Genomic DNA, 16,863 nt, shown 5'->3' with positions numbered 1-16,863 from the left:
GAACATTCAAGCTAGATCTTTGCCTATGCAAAGTTATAGTGTTTCTTATTGGATGCACTTGATTTTGTCCTTCCTGTTGTATTAGTGTAAAAAATAATTGTTTTCCCCTAGTAAAACCTTCAGAACAGATTACTGTGGTGTGTAGAATAATAGCTTTCCAAAGAGAATTTCATCTTTATCTTCCGTGAATCTGAGAGAGTTTTATGTTATATAGTGAAGGAGGAATTAAATTCGCAGTTTGAATAAAGGGCATTAATAATGTAGCTTTAAGATAGGGAGATTACCTGGATTATTAGAGTAGAAAACAATATAATCAATTACAAAGATTGTTAAAAGCAGACGAGAACACAAGTATAGTATGCATGTGTATAAATCTAAGCACTTTGCAGGCTGAGGCAGAAAGACTGTGAATTAAATAGCAAGTTACAGCCTAATTTGGACTACATATAAAGATCCTGTCTTTAGAGACTGCCGTATCCAGGGATCCATCCCATAATCAGCTTCTAAACGCTGACACCATTGCATACACTAGCAAGATTTTGCTGAAAGGACCCAAATATAGCTGTCTCTTGTGAGACGATGCCGGGGCCTAGCAAACACAGGAGTGGATGTTCACAGTCAGCTATTAGATGTATCACAGGGCTCCCAATGGAGAAGCTAGAGAAAGTACCCAAGGAGCTAAAGGGATCTGCAACCCTATTGTTGGAACAACATGATGTACTAACCAGAACCCCGGAGCTCTTGTCTCTAGCTGCATATGTATCGAAAGATGGCCTAGTCGGCCATCAATGGAAAGAGAGGCCCATTGGACTTGCAAACTTTATATGCCCCAATATAGGGGAATGCCAGGGCCAAAAGAATGGGAATGGGTGGGTAGGGAAGTGGGGGGCGGTATGGGGGACTTTTGGGATAGCATTGGAAATGTAATTGAGGAAAATATGTGATAAAAATATTAAAAATCAAAAAAAAAAAAAAGAAATGTATTTACTCTTCAGGAGGTGTGCTGGCTGCTGTTAGGTATAAGTGTTGGCAGAGTTGATTTCTTCTGAGGTATCTTTTTGGCTTGTAGGTGTATGTATGTCTTCTGTCTTCACATGGTTTGTTCTCTGATGTTTATATTCTAAAGAGCTTCTCTTCTTACTCCCCTCATTCCTTTTTCTTCTCCTTCTAGATTGAATCTTTTTCCCTTTAAAGAACTTTTAATTTAGTGAGTCATGGCCTCACCAAAGTTGACTGAGTTTTCTTTGAGCTTAGTCTCTAAGACCAACTAGACCTTGAACTTGGAATCTTTTTGTCTTAGCCTTCCCAGTAGCTGGGGTTATAGGCTTGTGTCACCAGATTATTGTACTTATATAAGGTGTCTGGAGTAGTCAGATTCATTGAAACAAAAATGAATGGTAGTTGCCAGGCTCAGAAAAGAAAGAAATGAGTTATTTATTTACAATGTATATAGTTTCAGTTTTGTAAAATGAAAAACTGTTGAGATTGGTCACCCAACAATGTAAATCTACTGAACTGTAACTTTAAAATGGTTGAGACATGACCTGGCAAGGGGCAGGGTGGAACAGCATGATCCATTATGTGGGGATTTGAACTTAATTCCCCAAATCCATGTAGACATAACCAGATTTAGTGGTGCACACTTGCAATCTTAGTACTGGGAAGATGGAGTCAAGAGAATCCCTAGGGCTCACCAGCCATCAAGTCTAGTTTACTTGATGAGCTCCAGGCTAATGAGAGATCATATCTCAAAGGAGGTGGACAGTGTTCCTGATGATACTGTGGTTACTCTTTGGCCTACCCATGCACACATGCCTCTGATTACACATACACCCACTCACACATACACATGTGTGTGCAAGCATGCACAGGCAAATTGCACTAAACATATTTGAGATAGCAATTTTTTTTTTTTTTGGTTTTTCGAGACAGGGTTTCTCTGTGTAGCCCTGGCTGTCCTGGAACTCACTTTGTAGACCAGGCTGGCCTCGAACTCAGAAATCCGCCTGCCTCTGCCTCCCGAGTGCTGGGATTAAAGGCGTGCGCCACCACGCCCGGCGAGATAGCAATTTTAATGTTACATTATTTTAACATAATTTAATAAAATGTTTTTGAAGCTTGACCTGGTAGAATACATCTATATAATCCCAGGTCCTTTGGAGGATGAGACAGAGGGTTCACAGGTTCAAAGCGCACCTGGGCTACAGACTGAATTCAAGGTAAGCCTGAGTAACATAATGAGACCCTGTCTCAAAAATTTAAAAATATAAACAGAGATCTGGGGAATCACTCAGTAGTAAGGTGCTTTTCTGGTATGGCATGGGTAACACTCTAAACTGAATCCTCAGCATTCCATAAATAAATAATATTTTTGAGGTTTTAATATATTCCCCCCTTCCCTTTTCTCCCTCCAAACCTTCCCATATACCCTCTCCTTGATCCCTTTCAAATTCATTGCCTCTCTTCTTAATTGCTATTACACACACACACACACACAAATATATATTTGAATATTCATATATATATATATATATATATATATATATATATATACACACACACATACATACCAACCTGTTCAATCAGTGTTACTTGTCTGTATGTTTTCAGGGCTGACCATTAGATAATGGATAGTCAGTTGGTATGATCTTCCCTAGGGAAGACCATTTTTCCTACCCTGAATATTCTATAGATGCCTGTAGTGCCTTATCCAGGATTGAAGCATTCTGAGCATTCCGTTTTACATATGAACACGTCTATTGCTATCATCTTTGTTCAGATCATGTTTTTTTTAGGTAGCCATGTTGGTGAAACTTCTTAAGTGTAACTTCTGACATTTCTAGGAGATACTCTCTCAGAGCAAACTTAGACTCTTATAAGCCTTCTGTTCTGTTTTGCAGTGTGATCCCTGAGACGTAAAGTGCATGAGTTGTTCTGTATATGTGTCAGCTGGGTCTGGGTCCCACTCTGCATTTTGATTGATTGTGGTTTTCTGTAAAGGTCTCTGTTGTAAAGAGAAGTTTCCTTGACAAGGGGTAAGGATTACATTTTTCTGTGAATGTAAGGACAAATACTTAGAATGTAGTTAGGGATTAATGTTAGTTTAGTAAAGTAGTGGCTATAGGTTTCCATCTAAGATTCATGACTTCACTAGCCCTGGGTAGTTAGCTAGGTTTCCAATACTAGATATTATTTCCCTTTTGTTGAGTGGGTCTTAGTCCATCAAAGCTCAAGAGACCTCAAATTAGAGAGTGCTTGGTTACTGCGACAGTATATATACCACTATGGCATCCTTAGGGTTGTCGTGCCATGTTGGTAGTTGTGTTTCAGAGGTGTCATAGCTGGGTAAGGCTATTGGTTCTTCCTTGCTTTGGGAACTTACATGGTTCCTCCAGGGAGGAGGCTTTCAGATCATATCAAGTTCTCTTGGCCTTATGTATGAAGTATATGGTGTCTTCAACAATAAATACTTCCTTCCAACTCTGTAAGTCAATCAAGGGCAGTAGCAGTGATCTGTTTGGCTGACCCTGACCAACAACTCAAAAGAGGGCTTCTCATGCCTGGCATTGGGGTTTGTCATATAGTTTATAGCTCTGAGGAGGAGCATTGTTAGCCCAGATGTGAAGCTTTCATTTAAGCTATTTATGTCTATATATTTATACATTTACATGTATTCAAGGTATTTTTAAGTAGATAATAGTATGTTTCTTTATGGCTTGTCCAGATATCCTTAGTTATTTTATCTTCTTTCTTGTGTATTTACCTCCAGCCCCCTTCATAATTAAAGCCCCAACCCATTTTCCTATTCTCCTCTCAGATCACTTGTATCATGTTATTCCTGTGTCTGTTGCCTCTCCCTCTGTTGCTTCTCCACCATCACCCTACATAATGGCCTTTTTAGTTTCCTAGTTTCTGAAGTTACTCCAGGTCATATACTTACATCTGAAGATTTGGAACTAGGACCTTCAGATGAAAGAGAGCATGAGACATTAATCTTTCTAGGTCTGGGTTACCTCACTCGATTAACTTTTCTAGTTCCATCCATTTGCCTGGCTAGACTCTGGAGAAAGAAGTGCAAGATATGGCTGAGTGGAAAGGTTCAAGAGATATTCTAAATATCAAAATGAAGATAAATAGGTGAAATTGCTTTCATCTGTGTCTTTAGAGAGAGGACGTCTAAACCCATAAAGCTTGTGTACATTCAGATCATCCCTGGGCAGCAGCTAAGGAACTGGCATGGTAATTACTTCTGGGAATGGGATTATAGAGAGCTGGGAGGTGAGAGGATAAGAATGGAAGGAATATTTTAAAACTCTTTGACATGTTTTGAATTTTGTTCACCAGTATTGCATTACATACTGACATAATTGTTTTTAATTTTATGACTTGGGGGTAGACACATCAGAGATAGTTTTCTCAATTGGATTATCCTCAGACTATAAAATTACTTTGTCAATCCGGTTGTGCCTATGTATGGATATGTTTGGCATCTAATGATTAAAAGATCTTAATCCTAGATAAAGATACATTCTATTGTTTGATTGCTGATAGTGTATTAGTCATGGTTCTTTAGAGTAACAGAACTTATAGAATTAATGAATATATAAATATATATATGGGATTTATTATATTTATAGGCTGTAGTTCAGCTAATTCAACAATGGCTGCCTGTGACTGTCCCAAGAATCCAGTAGTTGTTCAATCCACAAGGCTGGATATCTCAAATTGTCTTCAGCATGTCTGGAATCCCAAAGAAGTAGGTGCCAGTGAAGGAATGGGCAGTACTAAGACCTCGTCTCTAAAAACACAAACAAATACAAATCTTAATTTCCTTTGAATATAGCAGCAGTATATTCATTTAGAACAATAATCAGGAAAAAAGGAAGAAGGAAAGAAAGATGAATAGAGAGAAAAGAAAAGAAACAGTCAAATGTTTTTTGCTTCTTAAACCATATGACCTATAACAGGGATAAGGGATAGAGTGAAAGAGACTTAACAATAGCAAGGGATCTATTTCTTACTATCCTCCATTTCTATTGAAGAAGAGAAGGAGGGGTACTCCTTCCCAAATCCACAAAGGGAGGGGAAAGGGAAGAAAAGCGAAGTGAAGGGGAAGAACAGGAGAGGAGGGAGAAAAGAGGGAAAGAGAAAGAAAAAGAAAAAGGAGGTTTATTATTTCTTTATGGTAGAAATGGCATTTGAGGAGTGGGTGTGAAGCTTATTGGTAGACTATGTGGAAGGGAATGGCCTGGCAAACAGGAGAAACTCTGTAATATCAATCTCAGATAAGATCGGTTGAGATAAAAGCCTGCTATCTTGAGTTAGCATTATATATAAAACCCCATGAAGGAATTAAATTAAGGAAGCACATTTTCTTCCTAATTTGCTGAAAATATGCGAAATTAGAAGTAAATGCCTTTAAGCTCTTTTTAAATTCACTCATTTATTCTTAAATTCTTGGAAATAAGTTGAATAGTACCCAGGAACAGCTCAACAATCAGAATTGTCAAGTTACCTCAGAAGGCAGAGGAAAAAAACTTAAAACTGTCTTTTGTTTCCCTTAGGGTTCCCAGACTATAATTTAGAGCTAAATATGTTGGTCACAAGTAAATACATGTTCCCGGAACCAATTATGTTGTAATTCTATCAGCACATCTAAATGGATAGGTAACTTGATGAATTGTTTTAATTATAAGGATATAGTTAAGTCCTGAAATAACTTAGCAATGCAGATATGGTTACAGGCGCATTTGAGAGTGTTAGTGTAAAATTCAAAAAGTATAAGATGAAAACTGAAAGTTCATAGTATGATTTGGATTAATTGATTTATATATTTTGCTCTTCAGTTCATAGCAGCGACAGGCCATTTTTGATATGCTTAGGATTATTCAGATTTGTTGCAGCATGAGAGTTTGGAAGAATTGGAAGCAGGTCCAATTTCTACCTTAATACTTCCTTTAATCAATTTTTAAGACTTTGGCTTTTGCAGTAGAATTCATAGAAGTTTTTTTGAGTATTTTTATACATTGATATAAAAAAGAAAGAAGCCAGAAGGACAAGTATTATTTTTCTCCCTACAAAAGGAAGAAATTAAGAGACTATAGTTGTCAGATACAAATTTTTAATATTTAATTATTTCTGATTATTTTCTAAAAGAAGAGAAGGGGATAATGGCTGGTAAGACTTGATAATAAAACCAAATGTAGACAAAATTATCGGGGTAGGAGAAAAGTGAAAAAGGAAACCGGAACTAAGTAGTTAATAGAAATAGTATCTCCCTCTTTACATTCTCTCATCCAAGTGTTGTGTATTTTAAAACTGTTAATCTCTCAGGTATTCTGCAGGTCAAAACACATCCTTGCTTGGAAAAAAACAAAGTGTCAGGTAAGATAGCTATAGAGTAGGAACCACATATGACTAGGGTTCAACCACTGCTCATAAGAAGTCTCGATGACATAAGGATAAATATACAGTGTTCTCCGTGGTGAGGGTAACTCGGTTTCCATCCTGGTTACACTAAGAGCAAGCATCTAAGTGGCATCTAATGGGTCAAAATTAGAGCTTTCTGTCCTCGTTTTGTGTCGTTAGTCACAGGGAAAGCCTTCCTATGTTACCATCTGGTTGGTTCACTCCTTTGTGTCCTTGTACTTATCTTCTAGACAGATTCTGAAAAAGAGAATGGAAGAAAAGGTTTTAAATTGTTTTCTGGCATCTGGCAAAGGACTTGAGCATGCCTTTTGGCTCTGATAGGCACTTGTAAGCAGACATCTAATGAGGCTAGGCTAGTGTTTTTATCCTCTAATCAAGCTCTATTTTACTCTGTCTTGCTTTCTAAATCCTATCTCTAAACAACACCAAGTGTCTTATCTTCAGATGGGAGGATAAGTGAATTAGAAGTCTGGCCTCGGTTTGGGAAGAGTTCTGAATATGAAAAGTTAATAGCACCATTCTTACAGAAAGAAAAAAATCATCCATTGCCCAAATTGGGAAGCCACAGAAAATGCTTGAGCTAACCAAACATTCCATAATCGATTTTCTAGTCACTTAACCAGTCTATTCACGCAACTAGTCACTAGCTATGTTCTATTTAAAACAGCCACCACTAATCAGAATTCACTTCTCACCTGAGCTAACATTATTCACTGATTTTGGGTGGCATATTTCCTCATGCATGTGGGCTCCTTTTTCTGGTTCTCTGAATGATGATCTTGTTTGTATTACAGAGCTCTTATTTGGAAGACAGTGAATCAGCAGCATTACTTTGCTGTGAATGTGGAGAATCAGAAATCTTTAGTGATTTCAATGTACGTAGGTATATGTTTTTATACACACTCAAATAACGTACAGCCTTTGGTAATTAAAATCTTTGGGAGGGGGTGAAATTGGCTCCTGATGCAACTAATGTAGTACCCATTATTTTGTCTATTTAGCCGTATTCATCAAGATAGTATAGGAAGACAGTAGGTGACTCAGAATGACTGTATATATAACTACTGTAGTATATTTACAATCTTTAACCACTGTGTTATATTTGCATGCATGTTAATCTTTACTGAAAGCATATCTATCAAAGTTGTAAAATGTTTCATCCTGGAACTTTGAATGTATGTCCTGTCTATAAACTATAATTGTTTTTAGTTTTTCTCCCCTCATGGATATTTTGTTGTTGTTTCTAGGGAGCTTTATTATGCTGTTGGCAGGAACAGTAGGTCCTATAAGTTGTTCTTTTAATTTAATAACACATGAGCGGCCACAAGCCTCTTCCTGTCAGAAAAGCACCGGGGCAGCTAGGGCGCAGGGTCGGCTGACACTCGCCAGCTACCCACAACACCCGCCACAGGATCTTAAGACTTCTGGTGAGTGGAACACAGCTTCTGCTCCAATCCAATTGCGCAGGACCTGAGACTGCATTAGTTAGGGAAGCAGAAACCAGCCTGAGTAGGGCCACAGGCCTCATCCAGCCGGATCAGCACAGGGGTAGCTAGAGCACAGGGTCACCTGACACCCGCCAGCTACCCACGACCCCCGCCACAGGATTTTGAGACTGCTGGTGAGTGGAACACAGCTTCTGCTCCAGTCCAATCACGCGGGACCTGAGACTGCTTTGGTTGGGGAGGCAGAAATCCGGCCTACATAGGGCCACAAGCCTCTTCCGGTCAGAAAAGCACCGGGGTAGCTAGGGCGCAGGGTCGGCTGACACTCGCCAGCTACCCACAACACCCGCCACAGGATCTTAAGACTTCTGGAGAGTGGAACACAGCTTCTGCTCCAATCCAATTGCGCGCGGGACCAGAGACTGCATTAGTTAGGGAAGCAGAAAACCGGCCTGAGTAGGACCACAGGCCTCTTCCAGCTGGACCAGCACCAGGGTACCGCCAGCTACCCACGACCCCCGCCACAGGATTTTGAGACTTCTGGTGAGTGGAACACAGCTTCTGCTCCAATCTTTAAACAGTGACAAGGACAACAACTAACCCCAGAGATTACCAGATGGCGAAAGGTAAACGTAATAATCTTACTAACAGAAACCAAGACCACTCACCATCATCAGAACCCAGCACTCCCACTTCGCCCAGTCCAGGGCACCCCAACACACCGGAAAAGCTAGACACAGATCTAAAAGCATATCTCCTGATGATGGTAGAGGACTTCAAGAAGGACTTTAATAACACACTTAAAGAAATACAAAGGAACACTGGTAAACAGGTAGAAGACATTAAAGAGGAAGCACAAAAATCCCTTAAAGAATTGCAGGAGAACACTGCTAAAGAGTTACAAATCCTTAAAGAAAAACAGGATAACATAATCAAACAGGTAGAAGTCCTTAATGAAAAACAGGAAAACACATCCAAACAGATGATGGAAATGAACAAAACCATACTAGACCTAAAAAGGGAAGTAGACACAATAAAGAAAACCCAAAATGAGGCAACACTGGAGATAGAAACCCTAGGAAAGAAATCTGGAAACATAGATACCAGCATCAGCAACAGAATACAAGAGATGGAAGAGAGAATCTCAGGTGCAGAAGATTCCATAGAGAACATCAGCACAACAATCAAGGAAAATGTAAAATGCAAAAAGATCCTAACTCAAACATCCAAGAAATACAGGACACAATGAGAAGACCAAACCTACGGATAATAGGAGTGGATGAGAATGAAGATTTTCAACTCAAAGGACCAGCAAACATCTTCAACAAAATTATAGAAGAAAACTTCCCAAATCTAAAGAAAGAGATGCCCATGAACATACAAGAAGCCTACAGAACTCCAAATAGACTGGACCAGAAAAGAAATACCTCCCGACACATAATAATCAGAACAACAAATGCTCTAAATAAAGATAGAATACTAACAGCAGTAAGAGAAAAAGGCCAAGTAACATATAAAGGCAAGCCTATCAGAATTACACCAGATTTTTCACCAGAGACTATGAAAGCCAGAAGATCCTGGACGGATGTTATACAGACACTAAAAGAACACAAATTCCAGCCCAGGCTACTATACCCAGCCAAACTCTAAATTAACATAGATGGAGAAACCAAAGTATTCCACGACAAAACCAAATTCACACATTATCTCTCCACGAATCCAGCCCTTCAAAGGATAATAACAGAAAAAAACCAATACAAGGACAGGAACCACACCCTAGAAACAACAAGAAGATAATCCCTCAACAAACCTAAAAGAAGACAGCCACAAGAACAGAATGCCAACTTTAACAACAAAAATAACAGGAAACAACAATTACTTTTCCTTAATATCTCTTAATATCAATGGACTCAACTCCCCGATAAAAAGACATAGACTAACAAACTGGCTACACAAACAAGACCCAACATTTTGCTGCTTACAGGAAACTCATCTCAGAGAAAAAGATAGACACTACCTCAGAATGAAAGGCTGGAAAACAATTTTCCAAGCAAATGGCATGAAGAAACAAGCTGGAGTAGCCATTCTAATATCTGATAAGATTGACTTCCAACCCAAAGTCATTAAAAAAGACAGGGAGGGACACTTCATACTCATCAAAGGTAAAATCCTCCAAGAGGAACTATCAATCCTGAATATCTATGCTCCAAATACAAAGGCAGCCACATTCATTAAAGAAACTTTAGTAAATCTCAAAGCACACATTGCACCTCATACAATAATAGTGGGAGACTTCAACACACCACTTTCACCAATGGACAGATCATGGAAACAGAAACTAAACAGGGACACAGAGAAACTAAGAGAAATTATGAATCAAATGGATCTGGCAGATATCTACAGAACATTCTATCCTAAAACAAAAGGATATACCTTCTTCTCAGCACCTCATGGTACCTTCTCCAAAATTGACCACATAATTGGTCACAAAACAGGCCTCAACAGATACAAAAATATTGAAATTGTCCCATGCATCCTATCAGATCACCATGGACTAAAGCTGATCTTCAATAACAAAATAAATAATAGAAAGCCAACCTTCACGTGGAAACTGAACAACACTCTTCTCAATGATACCTTGGTCAAGGAAGGAATAAAGAAAGAAATTAAGGACTTTTTAGAGTTCAATGAAAATGAAGCCACAACATACCCAAACTTATGGGACGCAATGAAAGCATTTCTAAGAGGAAAACTCATAGCTCTGAGTGCCTCCAAAAGGAAACTAGAGAGAGCACACATTAGCAGCTTGACAACATACCTAAAAGCACTAGAACAAAAGGAAGCAAATTCACCCAAGAGGAGTAGACGGCAGGAAATAATCAAACTCGGGGGTGAAATCAACCAAGTGGAAACAAGAAAAACTATTCAAAGAATCAACCAATCAAGGAGCTGGTTCTTTGAGAAAATCAACAAGATAGATAAACCCTTAGCCAGACTCACTAGAGGGCACAGGGAAAGCATCCTAATTAACAAAATCAGAAATGAAAAAGGAGACATAACAACAGATCCTGAAGACATCCAAAAACACCATCAGATCCTTCTACCAAAGGCTATACTCAACAAAACTGGAGAACCTGGATGAAATGGAGAAGTTCCTAGACAGATACCAGGTACCAAAGTTGAATCAAGATCAGGTTAATGATCTAAACAGCCCTATATCCCCCAAAGAAATAGAAGCAGTCATTAATAGTCTCCCAACTAAAAAAAGCCCAGGACCAGATGGGTTTAGTGCAGAGTTCTATCAGACCTTCAAAGAAGATCTAATCCCAGTTCTTCACAAACTATTCCACAAAATAGAAACAGAAGGTACTCTACCCAACTCATTCTATGAAGCCACAATTACTCTGATACCTAAACCACAAAAAGACCCAACAAAGATAGAAAACTTCAGACCAATATCCCTTATGAATATTGATGCAAAAATCCTCAATAAAGTTCTTGCTAACCGAATCCAAGAACACATCAAAACAATCATCCATCCTGACCAAGTAGGTTTCATCCCAGAGATGCAGGGATGGTTCAATATACGGAAATCCATCAACGTAATCCAGTATATAAACAAACTCAAAGACAAAAACCACATGGTCATCTCGTTAGATGCGGAAAAAGCATTTGACAAGATCCAACACCCATTCATGATAAAAGTCTTGGAAAGATCAGGAATTCAAGGCCCATACCTAAACATGATAAAAGCAATCTACAGCAAACCAGTAGCCAACATCAAAGTAAATGGTGAGAAGCTTGAAGCAATCCCTCTAAAATCAGGGACTAGACAAGGCTGTCCACTTTCTCCATACCTATTCAACATTGTACTTGAAGTCCTAGCCAGAGCAATTCGACAACAAAAGGAGATCAAAGGGATACAAATTGGAAAAGATGAAGTCAAAATATCACTTTTTGCAGATGATATGATAGTATATATAAGTAACCCTAAAAATTCCACCAGAGAACTCCTAAGCCTGATAAACAGCTTCGGTGAAGTAGCTGGATATAAAATTAACTCAAACAAATCCATGGCCTTTCTCTACACAAAGAATAAACAGGCTGAGAAAGAAATTAGGGAAACAACACCCTTCTCAATAGTCACAAATAATATAAAATATCTTGGCGTGACTCTAACTAGGAAGTGAAAGATCTGTATAATAAAAACTTCAAGTCTCTGAAGAAAGAAATTATAGAAGATCTCAGAAGATGGAAAGATCTCCCATGCTCATGGATTGGCAGGATCAACATTGTAAAAATGGCTATCTTGCCAAAAGCAATCTACAGATTCAATGCAATCCCCATCAAAATTCCAACTCAATTCTTCAACGAATTAGAAAGTGCAATCTGCAAATTCATCTGGAATAACAAAAAACCTAGGATAGCAAAAACTCTTCTCAAGGATAAAAGAACCTCTGATGGAATCACCATGCCGGACCTAAAGCTCTACTACAGAGCAATTGTGATAAAAACTGCATGGTACTGGTATAGTGACAGACAAATAAACCAATGGAATAGAATTGAAGACCCAGAAATGAACCCACACACCTACAGTCACTTGATCTTCGACAAGGGAGCTAAAAACATCCAGTGGAAGAAAGACAGCATTTTCAACAAATGGTGCTGGCACAACTGGTTGTTAACATGTAGAAGAATGCGAATCGATCCATTCCTATCTCCTTGTACTAAGGTCAAGTCTAAGTGGATCAAGGAACTTCACATAAAACCAGAGACACTGAAACTTATAGAGGAGAAAGTGGGGAAAAGCCTTGAAGATATGGGCACAGGGGAAAAATTCCTGAATAGAACAGTAATGGCTTGTGCTGTAAGATCGAGAATTGACAAGTGGGACCTCATGAAACTACAAAGCTTCTGCAAGGCTAAAGACACCATCAATAAGACAAAAAAACCACCAACAGATTGGGAAAGGATCTTCACCTATCCTAAATCAGATAAGGGACTAATATCCAATATATATAAAGAACTCAAGAAGGTGGACTCCAGAAAGTCAAATAACCCCATTAAAAAATGGGGCTCAGAACTGAACAAAGAATTCTCACCTGAGGAATACCGAATGGCAGAGAAGCACCTGAAAAAATGTTCAACATCCTTAATCATCAGGGAAATGCAAATCAAAACAACCCTGAGATTCCACCTCACACCAGTCAGAATGGCTAAGATCAAAAATTCAGGTGACAGCAGATGCTGGCGAGGATGTGGAGAAAGAGGAACACTCCTCCATTGTTGGTGGGATTGCAAGCTTGTACAACCACTCTGGAAATCAGTCTGGCGGTTCCTCAGAAAATTGGACATAGTACTACCGGAGGATCCAGCAGTACCTCTCCTGGGCATATATCCAGAAGATGTCCCAACCGGTAAAAAGGACACATGCTCCACTATGTTCATAGCAGCCCTATTTATAATAGCCAGAAGCTGGAAAGAACCCAGATGTCCCTCAACAGAGGAATGGATACAGAAATTATGGTACATTTACACAATGGAGTACTACTCAGCTATTAAAAAGAATGAATTTATGAAATTCCTAGCCAAATGGATGGACCTGGAGGGCATCATCTTGAGTGAAGTAACACAATCACAAAAGAACTCACACAATATGTATTCACTGATAATTGGATATTAGCCCAAAACTTAGGATACCCAAGATATAAGATACAATTTGATAAACGCATGAAACTCAAGAAGAATGAAGACCAAAGTGTGGACACTGTGCACCTTCTTAGAATTGGGAACAAAACACCCAGGGAAGGAGTTACAGAGACAAAGTTCGTAGCTGTGATGAAAGGATGGACCATTTAGAGACTGCCGTATCCAGGGATCCATCCCATAATCAGCTTCTAAACGCTGACACCATTGCATACACTAGCAAGATTTTGCTGAAAGGACCCAAATATAGCTGTCTCTTGTGAGACGATGCCGGGGCCTAGCAAACACAGGAATGGATGTTCACAGTCAGCTATTGGATGTATCACAGGGCTCCCAATGGAGAAGCTAGAGAAAGTACCCAAGGAGCTAAAGGGATCTGCAACCCTATTGTTGGAACAACATGATGTACTAACCAGAACCCCGGAGCTCTTGTCTCTAGCTGCATATGTATCGAAAGATGCCCTAGTCGGCCATCAATGGAAAGAGAGGCCCATTGGACTTGCAAACTTTATATGCCCCAATATAGGGGAATGCCAGGGCCAAAAGAATGGGAATGGGTGGGTAGGGAAGTGGGGGGCGCTATGGGGGACTTTTGGGATAGCATTGGAAATGTAATTGAGGAAAATATGTAATAAAAATATTAAAAATAAATAAATAAATAAATAAATAAATGTCATCTGGGTATATGCCCAGGAGAGGTAAAAAAAAAAAAAAAAAACACATGAGCTCAAATTTGTACTGCCCATCTACTTCTGGATGTGGAGCCATCCACTGAAGCTACCAGGAGGCACGTGCTCTCCCTCCGTCAGAGGTCATCAAGTGTTCTGGATAGGGGCTTGTGAACCCTTCCCACCCCATGCTAGAGTATTGACTGGCTTGAACTTGTGTGGATCTTGAATAGGCAACTACAGCTGCTGTGAGTTCATGAATGCAGTGGTCCTGCAATGTCCAGAAGACAGTTTTGCTCTGGTTTTCCCCTACCTTTGGCTCTTACACCACCCCCCTTCCAAAATGTCCCTACCCTTGGAGAGTGGCTGTGATACAGATGTCTGATTGGCTAACCACTCCATAGTCACTATAATTCTCTGAGCTTTGACCAGTTGTAAGTTTCTGTGCTAACCACCATCCATTGCACAAAGAAACTTCTCTGATGAGGCCTGAGAGCTGTATTAATCTACCAGTAGAAAGATGAATTTATCCCCTGTGCCCATATCTTCGAGGGTTTACCCCACTTTCTCCTCTATAAGTTTCAGTGTCTCTGGTTCTATGTGGAGTTCCTTGATCCACTTAGACTTGACTTTAGAACAAGGAGATAAGAATGGATCAATTCACATTCTTCTACATGATAACTGCCAGTTGTGCCAGCACCATTTGTTGAAAATGCTGTCTTTTTTCCACTGGGTGGTTTTTGCTCCCTTGTCAAAGATCAAGTGACCATAGGTGTGTGGGTTCATTTCTGGGTCTTCAATTCTATTTCATTGTCTACCTGTCTGTTTCTATACCACTACCATGCAGTTTTTATCACAATTGCCATGTAGTGCAACTTTAGGTCAGGCATGGTGATTCCACCAGAGATTCTTTTATCATTGAGAAGAGTTTTTGCTATCCTAGGTTTTTTGTTATTCCAGATGAATTTGCAAATTGCCCTTTCTAATTCATTGAAGAATTGAGTTGGAATTTTGATGGGGATTGCATTGAATCTGTAGATTGCTTTTGGCAAGATAGCCAATTTCACTATAATGATCCTGCCAATCCATGAGCATGGGAGATCATTCCATCTTCTGAGATCTTTGATTTCTTTCTTCAGAGACTTGAAGTTATCATACAGATCTTTCACTTCCTTAGTAAGAGTCACACCAAAGTATTTTATATTATTTGTGACTATTGTGAAGGGTGTTGTTTCCCTAATTTCTTTCTCGGCCTGTTTATTCTTTGTACAGAGAAAGGCCATAGATTTGTTTGAGTTAATTTTATATATAGCTACTGCACTGAAGCTGTTTATCAGGTTTAGGAGTTCTCCGGTAGAAATTTTAGGGTCATTTATATATACTATCATATCATCTGCAAATAGTGATATTTTGACTTCTTCCTTTCCAATTTGTATCCCTTTGATCTCCTTTTGTTGTCTAATTGCTCTGGCTAGGACTTCAAGTACTATATTGAATTGGTAGGGAGAAAGTGGGCAGCCTTGTCTAGTCCCTGATTTTGGTGGGATTGGTTCCAGAAGATGTTTCAACTTATAATAAGGACACATGCTCCACTATGTTCATAGCAGCCTTATTTATAATAGTCAGAAGCTGGAAAGAACCCAGATGTCCCTCAACAGAAGAATGGATACAGAAAATGTGGTACATTTACACAATAGAGTACTACTCAGCTATTAAAAACAATGAATTTATGAAATTCATAGACAAATGGATGGATCTGGAGGATATCATCCTAAGTGAGGTAACCCAATCACAAAAGAACACACATTATATGCACTCACTGACAAGTGGATATTGGCCCAGAATTTTGGAATACCCAAGATACAATTCACAGACCACATGAAGCTCAAGAAGAAGGAAGACCACCATGTAGATACTTCAGTCCTTCTTAGAAGGGGGATCAAAATACCCATGGGAGGAGATACAGAGACAAAGTGTGGAGCAGAAACTGAAGGAAAGGCCATCCAGAGACTGGGGATCCATCCCATATACAGTCACCAAACCCAGACACTATTGTGGATGCCAACAAATGCTTGCTGACAGGAGCCTGATATAACTGTCTCCTGAGAGGCTCTGGCAGTGCCTGACAAATTTTGTTTCTTCTAATACATATCTGTGGCTAAAATTAGTCCACATAGCTGAGTTCTACATGTCTCAGATGCTTATTGTGGTCCTAGCACTCATGGAAGCATGTGTTGGTGTTACTTCTCAGGTATACGTTTCAGCCTCCTTACCCCTTTTCTCCATGGTACAGTTCTAGGACATAATTGTATTGCCTAACCTGGTTGGATTTCATTCCATCTTGATGAAGAGTCTGGAATGCCACAGATTCAATTATTGTGGCTCATAAATAGCTGGAGTGGTGCTCATTTCCCTAATGCTTACCGACATTAACTGATGAATCTACACAAACACTCTTTTATCACCAACACTTTACAGATGACAGACGGAGTGTGGAAAGGTTATAAGATTGTTCAGTGTTTTGTGATAAGCAGGGACAGCACTGACATCACATTTCAGCTGACAGCTATCAGTGAGCTCATTACCAGAGAGCAGAGCTATTCATAGATTATGTA

The 16,863-nt window shown here is 39.3% G+C and overlaps 1 protein-coding gene and 1 long non-coding RNA gene across 5 annotated transcripts in view; one reads left to right on the top strand and one right to left on the bottom strand.

The window, feature by feature from the left end:
• Positions 1 to 16,863, top strand: part of Ssh2 (slingshot protein phosphatase 2) — a 244,798-nt gene that overhangs the window by 50,671 nt on the left and 177,264 nt on the right. For 2 of the 4 annotated variants that reach the window (XM_085829808.1, XM_029483719.2), the window contains exon 2: positions 7,224 to 7,304. The exons of the other annotated variants lie outside the window; for them this stretch is intronic. In XM_085829808.1, the coding sequence (XP_085685934.1) occupies positions 7,224 to 7,304 (81 nt within the window). The remainder of the gene's footprint in view (positions 1 to 7,223; positions 7,305 to 16,863) is intronic. 4 annotated transcript variants of the gene reach the window in all.
• LOC110305905 (uncharacterized) lies at positions 4,742 to 7,216 on the bottom strand. The gene is made up of 3 exons (XR_002379204.3): positions 7,125 to 7,216; positions 6,615 to 6,666; positions 4,742 to 4,798 (listed from the first exon to the last, which is right to left on the bottom strand). It is a non-coding gene; the product is annotated as an uncharacterized LOC110305905 (long non-coding RNA).

Source organism: Mus caroli, unplaced genomic scaffold, assembly GCF_978045245.1.
Source record: "Mus caroli unplaced genomic scaffold, Mus_caroli_1 scaffold_13, whole genome shotgun sequence".
In the NCBI taxonomy this organism is placed as follows: domain Eukaryota; kingdom Metazoa; phylum Chordata; class Mammalia; order Rodentia; family Muridae; genus Mus; species Mus caroli.
The sequence above is the reverse complement of the archived record's forward strand: the minus strand, read 5'-3'. Positions and strand labels throughout refer to the sequence as shown.